The sequence below is a fragment of the Phalacrocorax aristotelis genome, chromosome 7 (assembly GCF_949628215.1).
Source record: "Phalacrocorax aristotelis chromosome 7, bGulAri2.1, whole genome shotgun sequence".
Classification (NCBI taxonomy): domain Eukaryota; kingdom Metazoa; phylum Chordata; class Aves; order Suliformes; family Phalacrocoracidae; genus Phalacrocorax; species Phalacrocorax aristotelis.
This window is the reverse complement of record NC_134282.1, coordinates 51,483,042-51,507,263: the sequence shown is the minus strand read 5'-3', so window position 1 is coordinate 51,507,263 and position 24,222 is coordinate 51,483,042. Positions and strand designations below refer to the sequence as shown.

The 24,222-nt window shown below is 42.7% G+C and overlaps 1 protein-coding gene across 2 annotated transcripts in view; it reads left to right on the top strand.

Moving 5' to 3' along the window:
* Nucleotides 1-24,222, top strand: part of ADAMTS17 (ADAM metallopeptidase with thrombospondin type 1 motif 17) — a 191,336-nt gene that overhangs the window by 10,691 nt on the left and 156,423 nt on the right. For both annotated transcript variants that reach the window (XM_075100679.1, XM_075100680.1), the window contains exons 3-4: nt 524-689; nt 16,684-16,856. In XM_075100679.1, coding sequence (XP_074956780.1) covers nt 524-689; nt 16,684-16,856 — 339 coding nt within the window. The remainder of the gene's footprint in view (nt 1-523; nt 690-16,683; nt 16,857-24,222) is intronic.

The following is a 24,222-nucleotide window of genomic DNA, read 5'->3' as shown; positions in this document are numbered from 1 at the left end:
GTCCACAAGAGTGATGTACATAGGCGGTCTCCTGTTTGCAGGCAATCTCACCTCTTCGCTCTACTGAGATAGTAAATGCCATTTAATCACAACGGAATTCTAGCTGCCAATTGGAAAGGCGATCATGAAAGGATTTCTGTTAATAGGATTTATTTGTCCTCCCGTGAGCTTAGCATCTCATAAGACATACATGTTTATGCTCTGGTGCTCTGGCTGGAGGGAGAGGAAGAAGGGAAAGGAAAGGTGTTGACAAGAACCCCCCACCTTTTTTTTTTTGTACATGTGCAGTGCCTTGCACAATGATATTTCTAAATAGCGCTCAGTGACATAAAAAATAAATGAGAAGCAGATGAAGTTATTTAGTCTGTATTATGCAGACTGAACACGATCATAATCACTTTTCATTTCCTCACACTGTAAATAATGATTGCAGTGAAATGGTCTAGGTTCAGAGTTGGGTTGATAGACAAGGTTAGGATACCAAACTGTCTGATGGGGTTTTTTTGTTCTCTTTTGTGGACAGGTTGGCTATATCCAAATTGGATCAGAGCACATGCTCATACAACCAGTGAATACATCAGAGACCTCATTTAGTGGAAAAGAACACTTCATCAGGCGCAGACGATCCACAAAATCAAGCCATCCCATGAAGGCGCACATTCCTGACGAGCACTGCAAGGTTGTAGCAGGTGAGCTTGAAGTGGCTCAGGAGAGTGGCCATGAGTATGCAATTACATTTTTAACTGTTGTTCTGCCAGATATGTCTGTATTTTGTAATTCAAGTGTTCGGGCAGCTGGAGCTAGTGAAAAACGGCATGCGTTAATGAATCCTTCTGCTACTTCAGGCAGAAGGAGCCACAACACAAATATAAAAATTGTTAGGACATATGCTGTAGCATTCAGTTTGTGACGGGTCAGAGTAAACTCTTTTAACCGTGCGATGCGACTGCTGCTTAGGAAGGTGTTAACAATGTATTTAGCAAAGGTCTGAATTTTGAAACTGAAGTCCGTGGTGAGGGGCACTTTTTTGTCTCACCCTTCCACTAGAGTTGTGCCAAGTTGGCACGGATAGACTGGTGATCCTCGCAATTCAGAATGCGGAAAGTGTCGCTTCAGATACTGTCATACAATTTTGTCAGAAGTATCATCTGTGGAGTCCAGCTCTAGGGATCCAGCTCATAACAGGATGAAAAGATATCTGGAGAGGGGAAGAGACTTCTCTAAAACAATCTACTTTCTTTTTCAGCTTCTTACATGTCACCTTTTTTTACTTCTGCCTAGCAGAGCACCCCATCCATAGCAGAGTATATCAGGGTACATGATCAACTGGGCAGGCTTCCTTTTTGGTGTGTGGTTTGGTTTTTTTCCCCTTGCTTTTGTATAGGCTTAGGTCCATTTGAAACTGCCAGATGTAGTTGAGCAAGGTAATTTTTTTTTAACTAGGAACTTGATTTAGTTTTTTCTTTCTGGTGTTTGAATCATCAAACTTGTCCTATAGCATAAAAGCTAGAGGTTTTTTTGTTTATTCGAGTGGCAACTTTTAAATTGTTTTGCTTTAAGGTTTTGTGAGATAAATTGAACTTTTTTTTTAACCCCCCTCTTGCTTTGTGTCAGAGGCAATGAGCTTATAGAAATAGCAAAGAAACTTTTAAGGTCTTAAGCTTTCCTTGGAGATCTGTGAACTCAAGTTTGAGGTCTGAGAGTCCAGAATGTGTTGTCAAGTCATATAGATAACCCCAGGCTAACTTAAGTCTAGTTAGATTGGATATTGAAGGAGCTGCAGCTGTGACAGCAGGAAACCCGTGTGAGTTAGGTGGTGGAGTGCTTGAGCAGTTTTTGTCTGCCATCCTGGTATCCTGGCTGTGGATAGAGTAGCAGCTGAAATGCAGATGTGCCTTGTGTGTGTGAAGCTGCTCTGGGCCAAACAACGACCTCTCAAGCAATCTGCTTAAATAGTTTAGCAATATGAGGCATATTGCTTCAATGGGGTTTCTGTAGTATAACAAGAGTTGGGAGGTGAACCAGCTTCCTGAGAAATGGCAATGGTTTAGACAGTAATCGTGTGTCTGGCAGTTAGTGGTAGACATTCTGCTATGCTCTGCATTCAGTTTCCAGTGTCACGCTGACACACCTTGCTGGTGTTAGGATCCTGGGCTTAAATCCTATAGGTCTCTGTGGGTGTGTGAGGTGCTGATGGCATGTTCCAAACTGTCAGTCTTCAGCTGTGACCCAGCGTGGCAATGTTAATGTTGTTTGGGTTTTTTTTAAATTAAAAGTTACAATTGTGGATCTGATTTTAAGCCCTGGAGTCTCCATTGGAATGGGGGACTAATAGTAAGGAGATCCAGTTCTTTGGTGACAGTCTTCCTGTCAATATTTTTTCTCCTGTCTTATATTCCTTCAGTCAAGGGACTACAGAAGGTCAGTAGCATTACTGTATTTTTGCAGTTAAAGAGTGTGTGCCTGTGAGCTGCTGCAAACCTTGCTGGTGTTCTAATGCTTAGCAGCTGAAACCTTGAAAAAATGCAGCTGTCTCGCACCCTTTTCATTTTGGGGTGGGTTTTTTGTTTGGTGTTAATAATAAAACAGCTGTTGACATTACTATTTCCTATCTTTTTTTTTTTTTCAAGAGAAAATGTACAACTATATTCACTGCTCATATCCTGTCTTCTCCCATTTTTAAAGCCAAACAGTCAGATTGTCAGCTAGTATAAACTGGTCTAGTTTTTGGCTTCTTTGGAGCAACTGAATTTTATCCTTTCTGTAAATCTGTCTGGGTGGGTTGCATAGAGGGTATTTTTTATGAACTCTGCGAAATCTCTTCTTTAGGTTTCAGTGTGCCTGTATATTCTGTTCCTTTTATTCCTCTCCTGCCCTATTACACCACCAATATTCCAGCTTCTGATTTCTCGTGGATGGACTGCGTGCTAAATGGAGGCAGCAGGTCAAGGCATCTATGCTGTATTCCTCTGGGCTGCCAAAGGGACAAAATGGGAAGCGGAACTGGCAGGTTTAACGGGTACAAGAGTAAGACCCACAAGTAAGGGAACACTTGAGTGGGCAGGAACAAGCGCTGCTGTTGGACATAAGAGGCCATGGCAGCAGCCGGAGGCACAAAAGGCTTCCTTATTGGGAACAGCAGTGGAAGCAGAGGTCTGAAGGAACTGACTGTGGTAGGCAGCCATGAACTTAAATGTTGGCCTGTATCTCTTGGTTTTTGTGTTTAACTGAGCCGGTGTAGCAGCAGAGATGACCTTTGCTTGCTCATAAAGTTGCCTCCTAGCTGGCACTGCTTGTTGGTAAATCCTATAGCCAGGAACTTTTTTTCTTGTGTGGACTTTGAACTCTTAGTAGTTCAGCGGGTTTATCATTCTCATGGGTTTAGGCTAAGCCAATCTTCTTTTTGATTCTGGGAGTACGAAATCTTGGTTCTGGTTAGAGTTACAGATCCCCTATGTCTCTTTTTAGAGGAAACCTCAGAATTCAGCACCACTCTGATTTCCTAGCCAAGTACTGTAGGTGCTGCAGCACTGTGTTTGTAGAAAATGCATTACAGAATTGTTACACTGTAAAATAAGGCAGCCGTTAGTTAAAAGCTGAGATGAACCAAAATCAGTCCAGGAAATCTGCTGCATCCTTTTGCCACTGAACCTTCTGACCTTCTGTCTAGAAGCAGGGTGCTGCTTGTCCTTGGCAGAACTGAAACTCCCTCCCTGAGAAGAGGGACTAGAGGAAAGGAAATGGGGGAGACACTGGGTAATTACATGGGATCACAAATGGAAAGGGGATGTGAGTGAATACCAAGGTATCAGAACTGTAAAAATAAGACATTACAAGGTGAGACTGAAAAAAGTGTTCCCAGTAGCACCTGCTTCTTCCTGATGGCTTCTGGGGACCCACTACCTTCTGCTCTTCTCTGCTTTGTCAGGAAGGGAATATGACTAGACCTCACAGCTGCTGAGATCTTCCCTGCAAGCTTTGTCCTCCTCAGGTTGGCCCAGAGGTGATTGACAGGCAGGTCCTGAGCTTGGGGGACCTCATGGCAAGGGCTAGGTGGACCCTTGGTCTGACACTATGTGATTGCACTTAACTCTGTCAGCAAAATTAATTACATATCTGTTGGGTTCCTAATCTGTGGACAGCTTGAGGAATGAGAATTCCCTACTGCAAGCAAAGTTGTTGAAGTTCTTTGTATTTGTTGGGTTAAGAGCACACACGTGCATACGTGCACGCACTGCAGCTGTAGCTCAGCTCATGCAAAGGTGGTGGCCAGGCCTCAGGGGCTGAGCGTGTATCTGAGGCAGACTGATAGTCTGATGTAAAATTTATTTAAGGCTATGGATCTTGTTCTCTGACTGGCTTTTTTTTTTTCCTACCTGATGCTAATTGAGGGGCTAAGCTATGACTGGGTTTGGGGAGAGCAAAGCACCTGACTGCTGCACGGTGGGGAGTGCTGCTTGCTCGTGCAAACAGCCACTGCTTCAAGTAGCCCTGTCATAAAATAATGAAATTGCTCATGGGCTTTGCTACTTAATGGCAGACTCCTGAATGTTTTTCATTGTTGCGGGAAAGAAATGTAAGTCATGGCTGTTAATAGGCTTAGCACATTAACGACCTAATTGACTCCTGTCTGGTTTGGATTAACTTTTGTGCACAAGGAGTTCAGAAACAAAAAAATTAATCCTCTCTGACACACAAAAGGTCCATTCCTAATGAAATTGTGTGGAAATGATGATCTAGGGGTATGCTTCCAGAGTTTCTCCTGGGAAAAGGTGTCTTTACTATGGTATTCCACCAACATTGGCAGGGTGAAGGACCGATCAGATTTGTAATAGAGGTTGTTTCAAACTGGCTTGTAATTTGGCTCACCTGGGCAAAAAATTGGCTGGAAAGAATGGAGGTTGTAAATACCTAGGAAATATTCACATGCTAGACATTTAATATACACATCCTGTATTGTGGAACAACATAGAAAAATAAATGTTTGTGTAAATACAATATAAACTGAGTATTTTTCGAAGCCACAGAATTGCCACGCTTGGGTGTTTTCCAGTCCTTTGCTGTTCTTGTATTTTCTGACCAGACAAGAATCGCTTCTAAAGATATTTTCTCTTTAAAATTTTGTAATTCAGTAGCACCTGGCATGATCTGGAGCTATCTGAGATTAAAAAAATACAAAGTATCAGATGCTGAACTTTTCATGTTAGTTATTGATCATGTGGTAAGAATTTAAACAGGGCTAAATTGTTCAATGGCAAATTTGTATTTGCAGCAATGGTCCTGTGATATATGACCTTAACTGATTGTAATGACTTGTGTGAGTGTTTGTAGGGGGAGGAGGAACGCATTTCAAGAAAGCAAAATTAACTTAATGGGGAAGTGCCATGTGTCAGCGCTACTGAGGGGATAGAGAGCACAGCTTTCCAAGAGCATTCTTCTTGTGTTCCACCCAGAAGTGTGGTCCTTTCCTCACAGACCCCAGGGAAACCGAGCTGAACAGTTCCTTGGGGCTAGGTAATGCTAGCAGCCTGGTTTGATAAGTGGTTGTTAAAACATCAAAAACAACTTCTTTAGTCTAAGTGGTGTAACATGTCCTACAGCACTTGAAATTATTTTTAGAGCTGCAGGAGAACTTTGTGGGAGCCAAATTTCTCCTGGAATAATCTGTATAAGAGGATTAATCTGGCTGTAGTCAGGAGTAGGAAAGTACTTAGGGTCTTGCATGACTGGATCTTTGAGATTTAAATCTGAAAGTGCCTATGAATAGGTTAAAAAAAAAAAATCCCAGGTCTGTGCATTCAGGGCTGATGTTTTAATTCCTTTGTTTAAATTCTGAAGTGCTCCAGCAGCAAAGGACAGATCCCATCACCATGGGCCAGGTGCTATTGTTAGTTATATGATATGTGTGTACGTATTATTTTTATCACCTGTCATCCAGCAGGAGAAAGAGTTCAAGTCACAATGCACATTTCTGCGCAGGAATGAACACGAGCCCCTGTGAGGCAAACAGAAAACCTATTAAAAGCTTTCCAGGTGCATATTCTGTGAGGGGAAGGAAGGAAAGGTTGGGTTTCATTTGCTCTGAAGCATGGTGTCGTTAGGAACATGGGAAATAGCTTCACACCAGTGATGTGAAACACTTCTTCAGTTCTCATCTCTAGACACTGGGCTCCATCTGGGGTACAAACCTGCTATCACACACTGTTCTGATTTTAAAGAATTAGTTTGACTACTTTCTTGTCAAAGGTCCTGGACTAGTGGTCTTTCTGGAGAGAGAATGAAGTCATAGGGAGTTTTGTTAATATACGTAAGTAGGAATTTCTCTACAGGTGAGCCAAGTGGAGAGAGGAAGATCTCTCTTAATGCATCCTACATGATTTTTGCAGTGCCTTCAGGTTTGGCCTAGACATCCATGAATAGACTCCTCAATGTATTTGTGGGGACAAGAGGTAGTTGCAGGGCTAATCTGTGCTTTGATAGTATCTGCGATTCCCACCAATCTCTGACCCTGTAAGAAGAGCTCTTGACAGAGGGGAAACGGGCAGACCAGAGGGGATTATGGGGGAGCTGTATTGTCTCCTTTATTAAACCCCTGGGGCTAAGAAGGGGGGCAGAAAACACCTGAGATAGGGCTTCTTTCATTGTCTTGTCTCTCTGCGGTCTTATAACATATACAATAAAGCTGTTTCCACGTGACGATATCCACCACACCCTCAGCTGCAGTAAATGGAAATACTTAACGTTAACTATCATGAAACAGCAGTAGTTTAACTAATTTGCTGAGATCTGGTTGCATATTTTGTGTTTTCTATGATATCAAAGTGTATGGATAGGAAAAGTTTTTCAGTTTTCCTTGGTGAGAGAAAGTATCAGTGTTAAAGACAGAAACAAACCATGTTATGAAAGCATAAGAATCTCCCCTAACCATGTCATAAAACTTCCTATTTCTTTGGGAAAAGTAAGTTCTGTTATAACTTTTCCAAAGGTCTCCAGTGATGTATTAAAGTCCCCTTACATAGAAGGGATTTGATATAAAATACAGTCCAGGAGCATGAGAGAGAGCAGCTTGTCTTTGGAGGGAAGGTTGTTATTTCATGTTTATGGTATAGACCTCATAAATTACTCTTAAACGTGGTTTTGCTTTAAACCCTTTTGTAAATTTAAGTGAACCAGTTTTCATTTAATGCAAATGTGCTGCACAGAGAGATGCATACAGTGAAAAACCAGGAAGATCAACGTTTTAATTCGCAAAATAACAATGCGTTGCTTCTCTGTATAGTTACTTCTCAACCCATTTTAACAATTGATCAAAGCTGGTAGTGATTTAAGTAAGTGCTAGTATGCAGGTATCAAATGTAGGGAACGCTCTCCCCGAACAGGTATAAATCCTAAACACATGTTACTGCTACGTTGCATTTCCCCATCTTTAATCATTGTCTCTTAGCTGTGCTTTCTCTGCAGGTTTGACTTGGCTTGCAATTGCAGTTGTTATGGCCAAAACCCACGTGCACTAAAAATAGAGAGATGTAATGCAACCTGTATTAGTCCATATTTGGAAGCATCTGTTGAAGAATTAAAGCAAGGATTTCAACAATGGGCTATACAGAAGATGTAATGTGATTAAGTGTTTGCAAGCATAGAAGTATTTTCTGTATCAGAAATTCAGCACTTCGCCCATGGGAGTGTGTCTCACTTGTGTGGATAAATCCCTCGGTTTTTCCAGGTCCCTGGTCTTCCAAACAGGGAGTCTGGGTTTTTCCTGTAAGTGTGTGATTGTTTCCTTATGGCTGATAACCAGCAGCCTTTTGGAGCCACTTACCATTCAGAAGTGTCCTTTTCCATCACAAATGAAGTTTTATTGCCAGTCTGTTCTGGATGAAGCCCTCAGCATGCAGGCAGCATGGATAATGTGGAGCAGGAGGGACTCTGGTTTCTTCTTCCGGTACTGTCAAGGTGCAAAAGAGGCAAAAAAAAAAAGAGGACATGCAAATATGCACTGTGTAGGATCTCTTCCCCTTCCAGACCAGCCGCGCACAGTAGAGCTGTACTGCTTCTTCGCTTGGTTTCTAATAAAACTTAGTGCTAGTTTCCACTGGAACCTAATGAAATCTAAACTGGCAGGTGGTAGTGAGCTAGGTTGTCTAGTGTGCACCATCCTCGTCTTGGGATGTTCACAGGTATTCCAGTGGTCATTCTGGCTAGAAGGGCAGAACGGTGGCTCTGGGGAGACTAAGGTACATTGCTTACCTTTTAGCTGTCTTTGTTTTTTTTCATATTATCAGAAATCATAGCTCAGGGTTAGAGCCAAGAGTTGGGAATTGGGACTCCTTTGGCCTTGATTCCTAATGTTGTTTGACTTTTGACCTTCAGCAGATCCCCTGTGATCTCAGCTATAAAAGTTCCCAAGAGTTGGGCACCTACATGTTTGTGTGGCCAAGATGGGAACATTTTGGGGCCAGTCTGCCTCTGTTTAAAAGCTCTACGCTTTCTAAGCCATACATGTCCCAAACTGTGAACCCAAGACTGAACACACAGAAAATTTGAGGTCATTTAGACTATCGCCTCAAGCGGTTTATTTGTAAATTAGGGCTAGTAACACTAGGCTGCAATGGTACCAAGAGCCTTTGGATCTGAAAGTTGCTCTGTAAACCGACAGTTTCTTCCTCAGCTGATTTGTTCCCTGGGTAGTTTGACATATCTGTATACATTAGAGATTAAAAATAGTTGTTACGTTACTTTTTACTTCACTTTGACCTGCTGAGCCAACACCATTACGGGAGATGAATCTGTATTATTTCCTGGCTTTTGCAAATCGCCAGAAGTAAATTGCTCGGGCTTTCAAGGAGGTCTGTGCCACCTCTTTCAAGGTATAGTTGTAATGGTGAGGCCAGGCTGAGGTCTGGAGCCCCTGGTTTGGTGAGTCCCTGAGCTCTTCCAGCCTCAGCAGAAGTGATTGGCGTTCAGCTGCCAAAGCCCAGGATGGGTTGGTAAGGCTGGCAGTTGTAAAAACATTTTTTGGAAACTAAGCACATTCACTAAAGACTCATTAAAATAAACCTGGAGGCCAATGATGCCATTTTTTCACAGTATGACTGCAGCCAGGCAATTTGTAGTCTCTAAAGCTCTGAAGTGGATTAGGACTGTGCTTTGTGATTGGTCTCAGATCTGCTGAGTTTGTGACCAAACCTGAGGAGTCTGAGTTCAGAGTCTTATGTACATCACTCGGTATCACTAGGACCTAATTATATTTGTGTTACAGGATCTTTCCCCATGGCCCCAAGCAAGCTGGGGCCTTTGTGTGTCTGTCATAAAGTAAATCAATTCGGCTTCAGAGAGTTTACAGTTAGTAACAGAGCAAATCAAATACAGGATGAGAAACTGAGGCACAGAGGTTGAGGGAGTGGCAGAGCAGGTATTTCCATTCCTGCTTTAATAGTCTTAACATTAAAGCAGGCACAGTGAACATGGCTTCATGTACCATTATGTTGTCTTATCTGACTGTCTTACACGGGTGAGTCCTTGTTTCTAGCTGGATGGAAAGCCTACCATGAAGGTGTCCTTTTAAAAGGGATGAGTCCACGTAGTTTGGGGGGGGGCAATCTTTGAAATCCTGCTGACAAACTGAACCAGGGAGCATACAGAGATCATAGCACTTATCCTGTGCTGCCTTACAGGCCTGCCATTAAAGACAAAGTCCTGATGCCTTATGTTGATGACCCAGTATATTTTGCAGAAGAATAAGGTTTTAATCAATGTGTCCAAGCCACAGACTAACTTGGATAACAATCCTTGCAATAAAATCTCCGTGGTGTTTTGAGATGCAGCACTGAGTTCATGACTTCTGACTTAAATTCTTGTTTGCTGCTGTGCCAGACGAATAGTCATGAACTTGTTATTTGGTATGAAAATGGCTCTGTGTGTAAAAACAAAAAAAAAAAACCAAACAAACAAAAAAATCCAAACCAAACAAAAAAAACCCCAAAACAACACACAACAACAACAAAAAAACCACCAAGCCCCAACAAAAATCAAACCAAAAAAACTCACCCCAAAACAAAGCACATTTTTGGGAGGTAGATTAGAGAGCAATCGATCATTCTGCTGTGCAGAGATTTCTCCTGCCATTTGATGCATGAGTTTGGCTGCCATTCAATCAGAAAGAAATTGGAGGTGAATAACCATTTTGTAGGACAAGGCATTAGAAATGAGAGGACAACTGTCAGTCTGTAATCAGCAGTGATTTGCATGAGCAACCATTTTTAATTCCTGAACTTCAGGCTACCCACTGGCATTAGCTAGGTCTGGTAAATCTGAAATTCTAAGCTTTTAATGGAGGCATAAAAGACCAGTGCACAGGGACAATATTGTGCTGTGTCCTGACAGAGGTGAAGGGGCTCCATGTTCCCATGGCTGGAGATATATTGGGGAGTGCCAGCAGTGGCAGCAACTCCAACAGCATCTGTTCTTCTTGGCTTTCTTCTTCAGTCCTTGCTTGTGTCTACTCCAAGGTGAATGCCACAGGAAAGGTCGAGGAAGCAACTGTGGAGCAAAGTCCCTGGAGCTGAAGTGTGGTTTCTTTCCCCACACAGACGCCCCCTCCACCCCCCTGCCTTCAGGATGTCAGTGTTTTGAAAAGAACCTCTCTGTTGCCGCATGGATGAAAACTGCAGCTGCAAGGTAGCCAATGCACAGAGCTTTGGACATAAAGCCCCCAGGAGGCAACGAAGGGATGTTTCTGGTGGTGTCCATGAATTTTGAACTGGCCCCCTTTATGGTGATCTCATAGCTCTGAGCGTCCCATGATCTGTGGTTGCTCTTTTAGGTCAGGCTGTGTTAGCACGTATCCTTCAGTGAGCTGACTCCTGCAGCAAATGTTTTGTCATCCTGGAACTCTCAGAGCTCTAAACCCATTCAGATTTGTCTTGCTTCTAACCATGAGCAGCTTAATCCCCAGGCCAAGCAAACAAGGATGCTGACTTGTACATCTTGTGGGCATACACCATGGTGATGCTGTGCAGTCAGTCTTTTGAAGTAGCTGTTCAATAAATGGCTTGGGAGCAGCTCTGCTGTCGGATCCAAACATGAGGAGTAGATTGATTTAACTGTATCATACTTATCTTGGTGTGTTTTTAAATAATAAACACTTCTCTGTGTTTCAACACACCACTCCTTGATCTTAATTTAAACTAAGAAGGAAGCCTGCCTGTATTCTGCTTAGTTTTTCCTTTTACTCTAGTCCTGGGATGCAAATGCTGCTGCTAACTTCCACTTTGTGTTTCACTTCCTTCCTGGGCTCCACCTTGCCGCCTTGATTTGAAATGAAATCAAGTCACTGGGCTAGATTTGAAAATTTCTTTGAGATTAGGGCAGCTTCTAGATTAAATAGCAATGTCTAAGAGACATAGATGCAGTATAATGATAATTTAAACACAGAATTGGTAGCCTTTTGAGAGGTGTTTGTATCCTAGTACTGGTACCAGAGAACTCTGCGGCATCCTGTTCCTCTGATAATTGAGCAAACTTGCCCTTTCTCTGATTGACATATGGTTTTAGGTTAACTAGTAAGCACATACCTCAAGAACTTCTTTAATTTCTGGACTTGGTTTGTGTGCAGGATCTCCTTTTACTTTCTCCTTTGCTTGGAGAGGTGATGATTTTTACTTTTAAGTGAAACTAATAAAACCTGCCTAATGTCAGTACCAGTGAAAGATTCTCTAGAAACTCCTAGGGCACAGGAAAAACTAATATTTAGCTGGTTGCCCCACTTGCATACTCTGTCCTTCTTTTTATGCTGCTGAAGTAACAGCATAAAGGAAAACAGAGCTAGCTGTCCATGTGAGGACATATAGAGATGTTAAAGGGGTCTTGGGTAGAGGGAAGTTAGCAGAGGGCTTCCTGAGGAAGAACTGGAAAGGATTTTTAAGGCAGCAATAGAAAAAGGCTTCTAGGGAGAAATCTGGCCTTGCAGAAAGGACTCTGCAATTTTGCTTTTAGTTGTGGCTTTTGTTGAACTGCATCCAGAAACTTTCAGGAGGTTTAACTAGAATGAGGTAGCTAAAATTACAAAGGGGATGATTAGGCAGACAGAAAGTGGAAGGCTATAGGAGAAGAGGTTGCTTTTCAGATGAGTCTGGGAAATACTGTTGGAAGGGAGACAGGAAGAGCAGGAAGGCACTCTGCAGTTATGGCAAGAATGTGCCAAAAACCAGACAGTGCTAGACAGGTGTTTTGGTGTGTAATAGGAAAAGGTCATTTGGGGTGGTTGCTTCAGAATTGTACGTCTGATGGGTTGCCATAAAAAGCACTGAACATAAGGAGTTATCTATGGATGCTTCAGAAGAGCTCTCTTGTGCTTCTGACTGCAGTAGGGACTATGTTTTTTTGCCATTCTGAGGAAGATTTCAGAGACTGTTGGACTGCAGAATGTGATACGATCATGTTGCTTTGCAGGTGACTAGCCAAGGAAAGTTAAGAGCCTGTAAATAAAAGCCAGCTAATGAGCTTTTGCAGTGTTACATCCATTTCCTACTGAGGATCTGTGGGTGTACTGCCCTTCTCCCATCACCTAACACTCCTGAATTTGATGGAATTTTTGTCCAGGTAGACTGTAACACACTGTCAAAGCGACTGGCAAAAGAATAACGTCCCTTGTGTCTAGTCACCCGCAGCATATACATGCTGTGTTGTAGATTGACTGTTTCAGCTCATATTTCACATGAAATTGTCTGACCTCTTAAGCGGGGAACACCTGACTCCTAAAATAGCGTGCAGTTTGGTTATGTGTGCTCCCTGCAATGTAAACTCCTCTGACAGGCTCCTGCCCATGTTTTATGGCCTCTCATGCCTTCACACTAACACTTAACATCTGCACCACAAAATTTGTAACATCAGTTTGTTCAAATAAAGAATCCACCAAGCATTTAATCCTTGTTTTAATGGCTGATGTTTATTTTAGTTTGGGGTTTCATGTACTCGTGGAGGGATTCTCTGCCCATAGTCCATAAATCACATGGGGCAGGAGCAAGACTTCTCTGTGCTGGCCTGTTTCCAAAGTGAGGCTCTAGAGATGGGGGGTTTTTTTTTGATACCTCCATAAAGTTGACTCACCTCGGGTATGAGTTGCAGATGCGTTTAATGAGGATTTTTACTATTGGTTTTGGATCTTTTTCTCCTCTTCATCAAACGTCTGCGATATAGGATATGTGTATTTCTTTTGTTCTGTTTGTGATGGTTCATCCATGCAAATGATAGTTGTGTTTTTCTGCATGTGCTTGATTATGCTGGAAAATTGTTTGCATGTGTGGTAGGCAGGAAGATGCAAAAAGAGACCACTCTGAAAGTAGCCCTCTGCAAGGAGAAAAAGAATAAAGAAAAGTTACGGTATAGAGGAGCTACAAACTTTAAAAAAAAAGGGGGGGGGAACAAGACACGTGACACCTCTGTTCAAGTAGTTTGTGTTGCTTTGCCTTACCTCTTCTGTAGTGTGTCGTTGGTGACCACCTGAGCTCTTTGTAGGCTCCCTTGAGTCCATTACATGTTGCCTGTTTTAAGTGCTCCGTAAGGTTATGCTTGGAGAATGTGAGGGAGAGGATGAGAGTCAGAGCCCAGATTCTCTAAGTTAGGTCACCTTGGCTGTGTTTCCAGGCGAGCCTGTGGAGTGGTAGTTTTCCACACACAATCTCTAATCCCTACCACCCAGTGGAAAGCAGCCAATCCACAGCTTCAAGTAAAACTCATGGAGGAATGGGGGCCAGAGGTTTTGTGTGAACCAAAACTACCCAGCAATTTGCCAGGAGACCCTTTATGCTGCTGCTCTCCAGAAATCACACCTTCCAGAGTTTTGTACAGCTGCCTTCTGCAAAGAGGTGCCGAGTGGAATCGGCAAAGCCTCGCCAATTCCTTCATCTGCTTCTGGAGGAAGGACTGTGCTGGGCAATCCTATGGCAAACGACCATGGCATGACCTCTTCTCCCTGGAGTGCAAGCTGCAGTCTAGCGTAGTGGGTTTCTCCTCTGACACAAGTGGCTTCTTTTCCACCAAAAAGGAGATTTTTTTGAAGTGAAAACACAGAGTACTCTGAATTTGTTTTCTTCCCCTTAAGCCTTTTTACACAGCTCATTCAATGCCAGGCCCAGACATTTGAGTTTAGGCCTAGCCCCCCATAATAGCTACTTCTTTCTAGGTAGGAGATTTATACCAGCTGAAAACTTTTAATTTATTAGGGATTTACCAAAATAAGAAATTGATGGGGTGTTACTGCATGTGGGGTGTAAGTGCTGTTCTTTCCAGGAAGGTTCTGATTGCTAGCAGCAAGACCCAAAAGGTCAATGTTCTTACTGGAATAATTGGCCTTCTCTTCCTTTTTCTCTGATTTCTTACCTGGTATTTAAATGATAACCTTGAAAGTACTGCAGCTAAAGATGCGTGGCTGTGCAGAGGGAGAGATGGATGGATGAATGGAATGGAATGAATAAACAAACAAACAAACAAACGTGGGAGCTTGTTCGCAGAAGTTTGGTGAAGTCAGCTCGATTTCAGGGTTGGCAAACCAAAGGTGCATTTGTCTTTTCTTCTTTCCGATATAGTCACTCCATTTTATTTTACTGGCTTTCTAAAGCACTTAGAAACATTCAGAACCCCTGATCTGTGGCAGCTTTGTCATGATTGTGCATTTTTCTGTAGCTGTCCTGCAGTCCATGTGAAAACAAGCCTCAAGTTGGTTACTTTCATCTCTGCTGCTGGTATGTAGCTTCCATTATTTACGAGCACGCCGAGTTTTCATCTTTTGCTTGTCCATGGGCTCCTGTCTGTCTTTTTAGACCCAGGGGGATATTTCCAAACTCTTTTTAAAAAGATTCAAATCAAATTTCATGGTTGTTTTCTCAGTTTAAAATATGTACCAAGTGATGACAGTTGATGCCTTGGGCAGAAAAGCACGTGCAGAGCTCTGCTGGATGACTGCTAGACAACTCAGGATAGGGATATGGGATGGACATGTGCAAATGTGCATGTTGACAGGACAGAAAATGTGTGAATGAGCAGAAGGCAGGGAGTCCATTTCAGGTGCGCTTTGGGGGGGCTTACAGCTGGTGGAGTTTATCACCCTGAATACAAGAGGGTCAGTCAGGGAAGACTGATGGTCTGGATGTGAGTGCATTTACCACCCTGGGAAGGAAGGGAAATTCAAGCTGAATTCTGTAAGGGGGCTGGTAAACAGGCTGTGGGAAAACAGGATCGGTGAACGCTAACTCCCACCTGCCTGCTGCAGAATGGTGCTTTGCTGAGAGAGGGTTAAATCTACAGAAAATTAAAAAATGATTCTCTGCTCTGGGAAATGAGCAGCATGTGTAGTGTGACATAAGAGGTATCTGTCTGATCATCCGTTATGGTCTATCCCTGGTCACTTTTGCATTGAATGTTGTGTTTATGCTGTTTCAGGACCTGTTTTGTGTTCTGCTCTCTTCTTCATTGGAAGAAATCAGCATTAATACCAGATTCAGTATCTTACCCATAGTATATTGCAGGCTGGGCAGTGAGAATATGTAATTTCAGTGAATCTTGGCAGTTTGTTTCTTGTTGCAAAATAAATTTGTTTTAATGACTTCATTTGTGTTTTTTTCCCTTTTACAATTGAAAATACAAACAATTTTTTTGTGACTGCAGTGAAGCGAGTAGATTCAATTTCAGATCTGAACTTAATTTCTCCTTTGTTCATGCCTCAGCTGCTTTGCACAACTGCCTTTGAGCTGTTAAACACATTTCACCTTTCAGTTTAGAAGAGGACAAATTACAAATACATTAGCCCCTTAGATTGGAGGAAGGGAGGTTTAATTTCTGTGTTTTAATTTTTGTGTTGACAGTAGCTGAACACTGCTTTCTAGTCCTTAGAAGGGGTCCTTTTCACAGGCTCTTGTAACTTAAGTATCAGCTGAGCTAGGGAGTCCTCTGCTTTTGGTACACATGCTGCAATAAAGAGGCGTGTGAGCTCTGCATGTAGGTGGCCGGCGACTACAGCTGCTGGTGCTGACACTTATGCCAATAGCAATAAATGAGCAAAGAAAGCTTGAGAAGGTCTTATCTATCCTGACCTTCTGCACTTCTGGGTTTCATCCAGAGACTTCTGCAGTTGGCCAATAATGCATGTTCCAAAACAATCTGACCTAATTTAAAATTTTTAAGACTCTAGCTTGTGTTCTGTTACGTTGCTCTAGTAATGCTGGTAGCAAGTTAAAATGCAACTGATGGAAATATTGACTCCAGGAATATCTTACAACTTCCATGCCTAAAGAGAATGTGCAGAGTCTAGAGTGAATATTGCATCCCAAAGCACAGTCTCCTATCTTGAAGTTTTCTTTAACAGATTTTTCCAAGCAAGATTTCCAATTTCTGAAATTTTTGCAGGAGCATGACTCCTTGGTTTGAATTACCATTAATCTTTTGCTTTTCTGGACTTCTCTTTTTCCCATCCTCTTTCCTATTTGTGTGTAATCTAGTGGTCTGATACAAATCTGCACACAGAGGTACAGATGTACTTGCAATGGAACCTCTTGGTTGCTTCTTTTAATCAGCAAAGAACACTAATTAAAGGTCATTACAGTCTGAATGCACAGAAGAATGTTTGTTGAAAAGGGTACAAATGTTTCATTATGATCTGCCAGCCTTAATAAGTGTTTTAACTTTTAGAAAAGAAGAGACAAAAGAAAATTAAATCAACCAGTGACTGGAGGGAGAGAAGAAATGCCATTCGACTTACCAACGAGTACACAGTAGAAACTCTGGTGGTGGCAGACGCTGATATGGTCCAATACCATGGTGCAGAGGCTGCCCAAAGATTCATCCTCACAGTTATGAATATGGTAAGTAGGCACTTTACTCTCAAAAGAAGAAGTAAGAGTAAACAAATCGTATCCAGGGTAGGTTAAAGCTGGCTTCCTTGACAGCTGAAATGGGTAACTGTTTTGACCTTGAGGTATGAGGAAGGGTTTTGGTTTTCTTGTGTTATGTGCCTCTTCTCCCCCATCTGTATGATTCCAGGTGTTTGCCTAAGGACATTGCAATAAAATACTTTTTTGAAACTGAAATAGCAACTTTTCAGTTAGGAAATATTCCATAATTATTCAGGAGTGGTGTTTTTCGACCATGTTTTTTTGTACTGCTATGGTTTACCTTGGAAGGGAGTATCCCAGTGTGGATAGATGGTCTTGTCTGACATGATGTTTCTTGGATTCCTGAAGATTTCCGTGGCACACCTGTTTCCTAAGAGATATTTCTCTGTGGGTCATTGTCATGGAAGTCAAAGTGTTAATGAAGACAACAGTCATGTTAATTTCCAGCAGAAAGACTGGTCAGTTAGAAACACTTTTTATCTCTGTTTTTAACATAACACAATGAAAATGGCTGCCTCCCTTGCTGTAGAAAACATGACAAACTTATCACCGAATGACCAGCTGATCCCATTGTCTTTACCTCAGGACTTCTTGTGCTACATGAAGTGGCACCGATCATACCTCTGAATAGTTGATGGAGTTGGGCTTTAGAAGCATTCTAGAAATTCTGCAGAGAATCTGCCAGGAGTGAGGAGAGCCTTCTGAAATTGCAAGCTCATATGAAGCGTGGGTGTTAATTTGTTAGCTGTCCTGATAGTTAAGCTTTCCCTCTCAGCTGATAAGGGGACACAAAGCCTCTCACCAGGAGTGCTCCTTCGCTCGCTTGCTGGCAGTGCCAATAAAGAGATAATGGCTAAATTGGATGTGGACACTGAAAACTGCTCAGAGGCGGCAGGGGTCCTTCCAGAGGCATTTGCGCAAGGAAGTCTTGGAGGAAACTTGTATTTCCCTGTGCCCATGCTATTGTGGCATCCAGTTTTCCTGACTACTGCTCTGTTGTAGTTCACGAACAGCAAATTGGCTTGCAAAAAAATAACACTTCTTAATGGTAATTGACTGGTCATGCTTCCCAGTGAAGAGCTGAGTGATGCATGCTCAGTGCATAATCCGGCTATGGGACAACAGCTTTTTAAGAGGTCTTGTATTCCTTTATCAAGCACTGGTGTGAGGGAGCCCTCCGGTAGTGAAATGCTTTGCTGATTAAGTAGGGAGTTGTTTAACAAGTCTTTTCCATTAACAAACTGCTTTTCTGTGTCCCTTCCTCTGCCTTTTATTTTGCCTTCTAGCATTCTCTGATAATAGTCACTTAGTAGGGCTTCATTGTGTCTCTACATTTATGTGGATGTGTTTGTAGGAAATGTCTGCATGCAACAAATCCATTCATGCCGCCATCACTTCAGGGTCTACTTACTGGCTTTCTTGCATTTAAGGATGTGTTTGCTGGGGGCACAAGAGCCTTGTTCTTCGCAAAGGTCCTCCACCTTTAAATTCACATACCAGCTTTGCAGCGAGCAGGCAGAATGTAAGTCATATTCAGCTCTGAACAAATCTGCGTCTCAAGTCCCTTTTTGAACTAACAGAAATACACATTCAGATGTAACGTATGTGTCAAGGTGGAGTTTCTTTCTTATGTCAGATGCTTGGGACCTCGAGAGGGGGATGGATGCCTTTTGTTTGCAGTGGCAGCCCAGGGTCCTCCTAAAATCTGTTCTGCACTGATTCCTCAGTGAGATAATAAAAATCTGCCATTGTGCCCCACAGTTCTGCTGGGGCTGGGACAGGGCATTATGGCTGTGAGAACTTTTAAAACACTTGTCTAATCTTTCGTCTTGATGATCCAAGTGCCAAAAGGTCAATTATTTCAGTGTAGCCACTAGTGCATCTCTGAGTTGTGTAGCTTTATCAGCCTGTGAAAATTGGTAGGGTTGAATACACTGATATACCAAGGCCTAAACAAAAGATGGCCATGAATACTGTTGTCTCTCCAGGCTGAGGAGTGCTGCAGAACATCTCAGCAACATCAGCTTGCCAGGTGTGAATATATATGTATGGAGAGGTGCTGATAGATGGGTTGGGTTCTCTAAACCCATTTACTAAATAAATATTGAAGCTTAGTTTCCAATGGATTTGGCTGATGGACTTTTAAGCTAGGTTCTGATGCCGTAGTGTGAGCTCACCCCTTTATTAGACACTAGAGAATGCACATGGAAGAGGAGTCTTGGCTGAGGAACGCATTTATCTGACATCTCCCAAGGTGCAAAGTCCAGCTGAAATGCTTCCCACTGTTAAGTCATTGCTCCTAGGGTCTCACCCGTGTGGTTTTTCTGATGTCTGGTAGGATCTGAATTTGCGTTTCAGCTTTTCAGCCTTCAGAGGAGCACCGACAGAATCTCCCTCCTTTGTCAGGCCACCTACATTCCCACACTTGCAGGAACATAAGATCTTTCAGGCCTCTACCTCCTGAGGAAATTGGTTGTGAGTGGCTGGCAAGATCAGAAGATACTGAGGAATAATAATAGGCAAGCACATAGATGTCATCATTGCATAAATCCTTTATTCTGAGGCTATAAAACAAGGTGAAATCAAAGGGGGTTTTAACATTCCGTTTACTCTGATGAAAGCTGATCTTCATCCCAGTGAAAGAGGCTGAAGAATAACTCAGAAAATATGTTGCAGGAAGAAAGGAAGGATAGTCATGTGGTTTAGGTAGGCCTTAGCTGAACTCTTCACTCAGCCGCACTTTTTGGTTAGCGCTGAAGTAGCCATGGTGAATCTTTGTGTGGTGGTTTCTCATCCGTAAAACTGTGATACGAGGAACCGCACAACCCTAACTCCTAGGGCAGCATCTGTTAGATCCTCCTCTGGTGCAGGATCAGTTGTGCTCTATGTAACCACGCAAATGAAGGGCCCCCTGGCTGCTTGGGAACTTTGGTTGCTGCCTGCCTTGATACGACTTCTGTCAGCCTTCTGTGACTGTTAGTTCGAGGACAGGATTCGCCCCATGATATTAGGCAGTGCTTATTCAGCTATGCTGCAGGATGGCGGGCTGCCTCTAAAAGAAACCAGAATGTTAATTTTGGCTTGGATGCTCGCATTTAAGCAAATAGAACATTACTGGTCAGGGGTATATTAACTTAACTCCTCGCTGTAAGCCATTACGTTTACTGTCAAACCACAAAACAAGCATTAAGAGGTCTTATTAATGCATTTTATATTTATAGACATTTTAAATAAAGTGATCTGCCTTAAAGTATTTAATAACTATTTATGTTACAAGAATTTCTGAAGGGAAAAAAGTCAGCATTACAAAATACTGTTTTATTGCTCCTTTGGTAAATGAGAATCTTAGGGAAAAAAAAACCCACCACCCTCCTCTAGAATAACAGCTAAAAGCACAGCAAACCCTTTTTGCAAACCAGAAATAACAGGTAGTACTTTGTATAGCAAATGCTGTGTTTTTAATGATATTCTGTAGTTCTGACCATCCCCTGAACAGAGAAGAGATTCACATCAAAGGCACTTGGGGTTTTTTGACTGTCGTTGGAGACGTGCAAGTGCTTCCATTTACTAAACTAATATTTGAAGTTGTAAGACAGATTTTTCCAAGATCACGGAAGAATTTCTCTCTAAGGTACTCTCTAATGCATGAGTAGGGACAAGCATGGCTCCAGGGCTTTGAGTTGACTTTTTTTTTTAAGTCACCACCTCTAAAATGGAATCTTTTCTTGCTTTCTGGCAAGGTATTTGATTCAGCACGATTTTGCTAATGGGTGATTCCTGATGGCTTTGTGATAATGTTAAAAACAAACAAACAAACAAACAAACAAAAAGCCGATAAAGAAGTTGTCAAATGCCACCATGTACATCTGCAGCCTTAGTGAGGCAAGGAGTTTATGAGCATGCTCAATGTAAGGACGTGGACAGCGAGAGATATAAGCAGAATTATAGAAATGCAAATCCAGCTTCTTAAATATAGGTATTGATTTATTTTTCTAAGTTAAACTCCCTTGTTATTCAGCTTTTGCATGGTGTTGCAGTGTTTGCATTTCAGTTCTTGTCTCCCGTTTGCATCCTTTGGCTTGAGTGCATCTCCCGTTCATGACCTTCTTCAGTAGCCACCAGTTTTTAAAACTTCAGCTAAGTTCCAAAGCAAAGTGCCTTTGTGGTAAAGCATGCTTGTTTTGCTCACCCATTGTGTTAGTCTGCATCTGGCAACTCTAATTTCTCATTGCATTTCGTCCCTGCGGAGGCTGTTTGGATGAATGTTCTGTTTCTTATGAAGTCCTCTGTTGCTCTTGCGATACTTCAGGGTTCATCTAAACTGAACTTCAAGTTTTTCAGCCGGCAACCAGAAGACCAGAACATTGGCTTTCTCTTTTCCTCATCCCTGCATTTGTGCGTATAGCTGCCCTTTTGGACTCTGTTCAGGAGCAGGTTCCGAAGCATGAGGCGTGCACTGCTTTCCTGCAGGAGTTTTATGCTTTTGCTTCCTCTGTGTTTTCTTTTCATCTGAGAGAAATGGCCAATAAGATAAAAAGGAGATTCTCTGTCCGCATAGACAGACAGACGGGACTGGCCTCTATTGTAGCTGGTCTTCATGACTTATGCTTTCAGCTTCCTGGAGAAAACTCCGATTCAGATGCTTCTGAAGCACATGATAGATGAGGTATGAGACCCTTTGTAAAGTTCTCTCCGTGGTCATAGTGTTTTTAATGATGAGGAGTGACTGGTTTCAGCTCGTACGTGAACAGCAAGTTACGAATGTTGGCTCCTTGCAGTTGTGCAGAGCTTACTTTGCAAACCAAGTCCCACTCAGACAGACCCTCTGAGCAATTAGGGACAGAGATGTCTGAACTTCCAAGACCGCAACATAGCAATTTAAAAGCTGCTTTCTATGGATTTGAAAACCTAAAAAAAAGCTGTTGTTTTTTTTTTCCCACCTAAGTGCATTTTGGGGGATTTTGGAAGAAATTAGAACTGTGGCTTAGTTTTGAGCTTGCCTTTTTCTGAGAAAACATACAATGAAGGGGTAAGTTACTGTAGTATGTGTTAGTTCTGCAGCTGTTGCTAAGCCATGCGATTAGTGTGGAAGCTCTTTGCAGCAGCAAGCAGTAACTTGAAGTTAGTGATCTTTTGGATGTCATTAAGAGGGAACATTTTTATGTTGTTCTTTAGTTATAATACTGGTTTACTCTCTGAAGCCTTATTTTACACTCTGCAGATCGTTTTTCATTTTGGATTTCCCCTGTGAGTTTTTTGCTATGTTAAAGAAGCAGATAAAATCATTTTTATCATGCATGCCTTGATGGATTTATATCTCTGTGCTCTTGGGGGCTGGCACATAAAGGTTCCAGAACTGCCACTGATAATCTGCTCCCTTACCCTGATCTGGAATTTTCATGATGGGAACATGGACATAAGGGAAAAGGATATAAGTGTTTGATCACTGCCTACAGATTTCTCTTTTTGCTCCAGCAGCCCCGGGAGAAAGAGTTATGTCAACTGTATCTTATAAAGAGCCATGAATATGTTCTTTTTCGTAATGTTTAATGGGGTAATTTGAAAGCTTGGCTTTAGGTGGGTGTTAGAAATCCTATAGCACTTTTCAAAACAAGTGAAAGACAACCTCGGTAACCTGACTAATGCTTCTGCTGTCCAAACGTTGTCCAGCAGCCAAGGCAATGGGGAGGCTCTCGCCTGAGTGCAATGCTTAAGGAAGAAAAAAGAAAAAAGTCAATTTACCCTCAGGGTTGCTGTTCTGAACTCTAAAACATCTGAGACACACACGTCTCCCTCCCACCATCCACCTGCAGAGGAAGCTCTTGAGAATTAAAAAAAAAAATTAAACCGATGTAGTTTGGTTCCTCTCTTAGCCTAATTCCTCATGTCTAGGTTGTGCTTTGTGCGTGCTGGAGCAGGCCTGGACAGCTCATGCCAAAGCTGCATTGATTCTGTCCTTTCCATGTCAAAGCTATAAGGAGAAAGAAAGGCAGGAGGAATGCAAACGGAGGAGGAGGAGGAGGAGAAGGATGGTTCAGGCTTTAAGCTTTTCTGTTTCTTCTAGGTCATTCTGTGCACTAAAGCTCTGTCAGGGAGATGTCAGATTGGCTTTATTCCTTTTCTTGTTCTTCTGTGCTTCTCCTTCTATTTTTCTCTGTTTTGTGTGACTCTCTACCATACCTCTTTCTGTTTCCAAAGCGCACTCTCTCTACTTTTGATGACTTCTCACAGAATGGAAGTCAATACAGTGTAGAAGTTCACCTGCAACAGGGCAAGCAGTGATCATGACCACACTTCAGCCACATTGACAACTTTTGGCATTCCTTCCCTTCAGCCTAGAACCTCCATTGCTCTTCCAGCCAAGCTACTTTCTGACACTGTGGTGATGTCCTAGAACAGTAACCTTTGCATTTTGTTCCATGGCGGTGTGTTGGCAGGCTTCATGCAACTGATGCTTGTCTTCCCAGCTGCCTTATTTTATTAAAAGGTCCTAAAATACCCCAAATAGTTTTACTTTTCCCCTGTTGGAAGTGGTCACAGCAGCCTCAAGGGTGTGATGCAATTGCAGGCTTGAGGGAGGGTGGCCCAGGGTACTGCGAGTGGGAAGGGAGGTGTCTGTGAGTCAGTCTCTTTATTAATGCATGTTATCCGTGCAGCAGGAAATCTTGAGAACATCTGCACTAGGAAATCCCATTCCTCCTCCCCTGGTACCAATTATCTTGGCCACCTCACTTGGCACTGTTAGCTCGTGTGCTGATGATAGCCAGTTGGGCGTGGGGTCTGAACAGCTTTGACTCGCCAAGTCTGTGGGTGATGGTTTCCTTGTTGGCTGGGTGAGAAGAGCAGAAGGTGGTCTCTGCCATGACAGAATCCAATTCCTAGCAGGAAAGACCTATGGATTTGGATTCTTTTATTTTAAAGACACCTGCATTCCATGACAATGCTTCCTTTGGGCACAACCTACCTCATGCGGTCTGGTTTAACATCGGCTGTGTGCTGCCAAAACGGCTGTAAATAACCTGTGCTGAACCCAGCCTCATATTTTCTCATCAAGTCATTTAAGGTCTGGTTGTCTTCTCACTGGGGCTCCTTCTAGCCTTAAAGACAGTGATTTGAGACCGTTTGGGTTTTCATTTAAAAGGATAGTGTGTTGGGCGCAGCTGGCGGTGGGGGCTGCAGGGGCCTGTCTAAGGAGAGACCCCGGGGCTGCCCCGTGCGGACACAGCCTGGAACTGGCTCTGCAATGCCCACACAGCTGTAATGCTCTGCAGCGGCCCCACCGCAGGACACAGTGGAGCCCATCAGCAAAGCTGTTGGGGCCTCTGTGAAAACATAT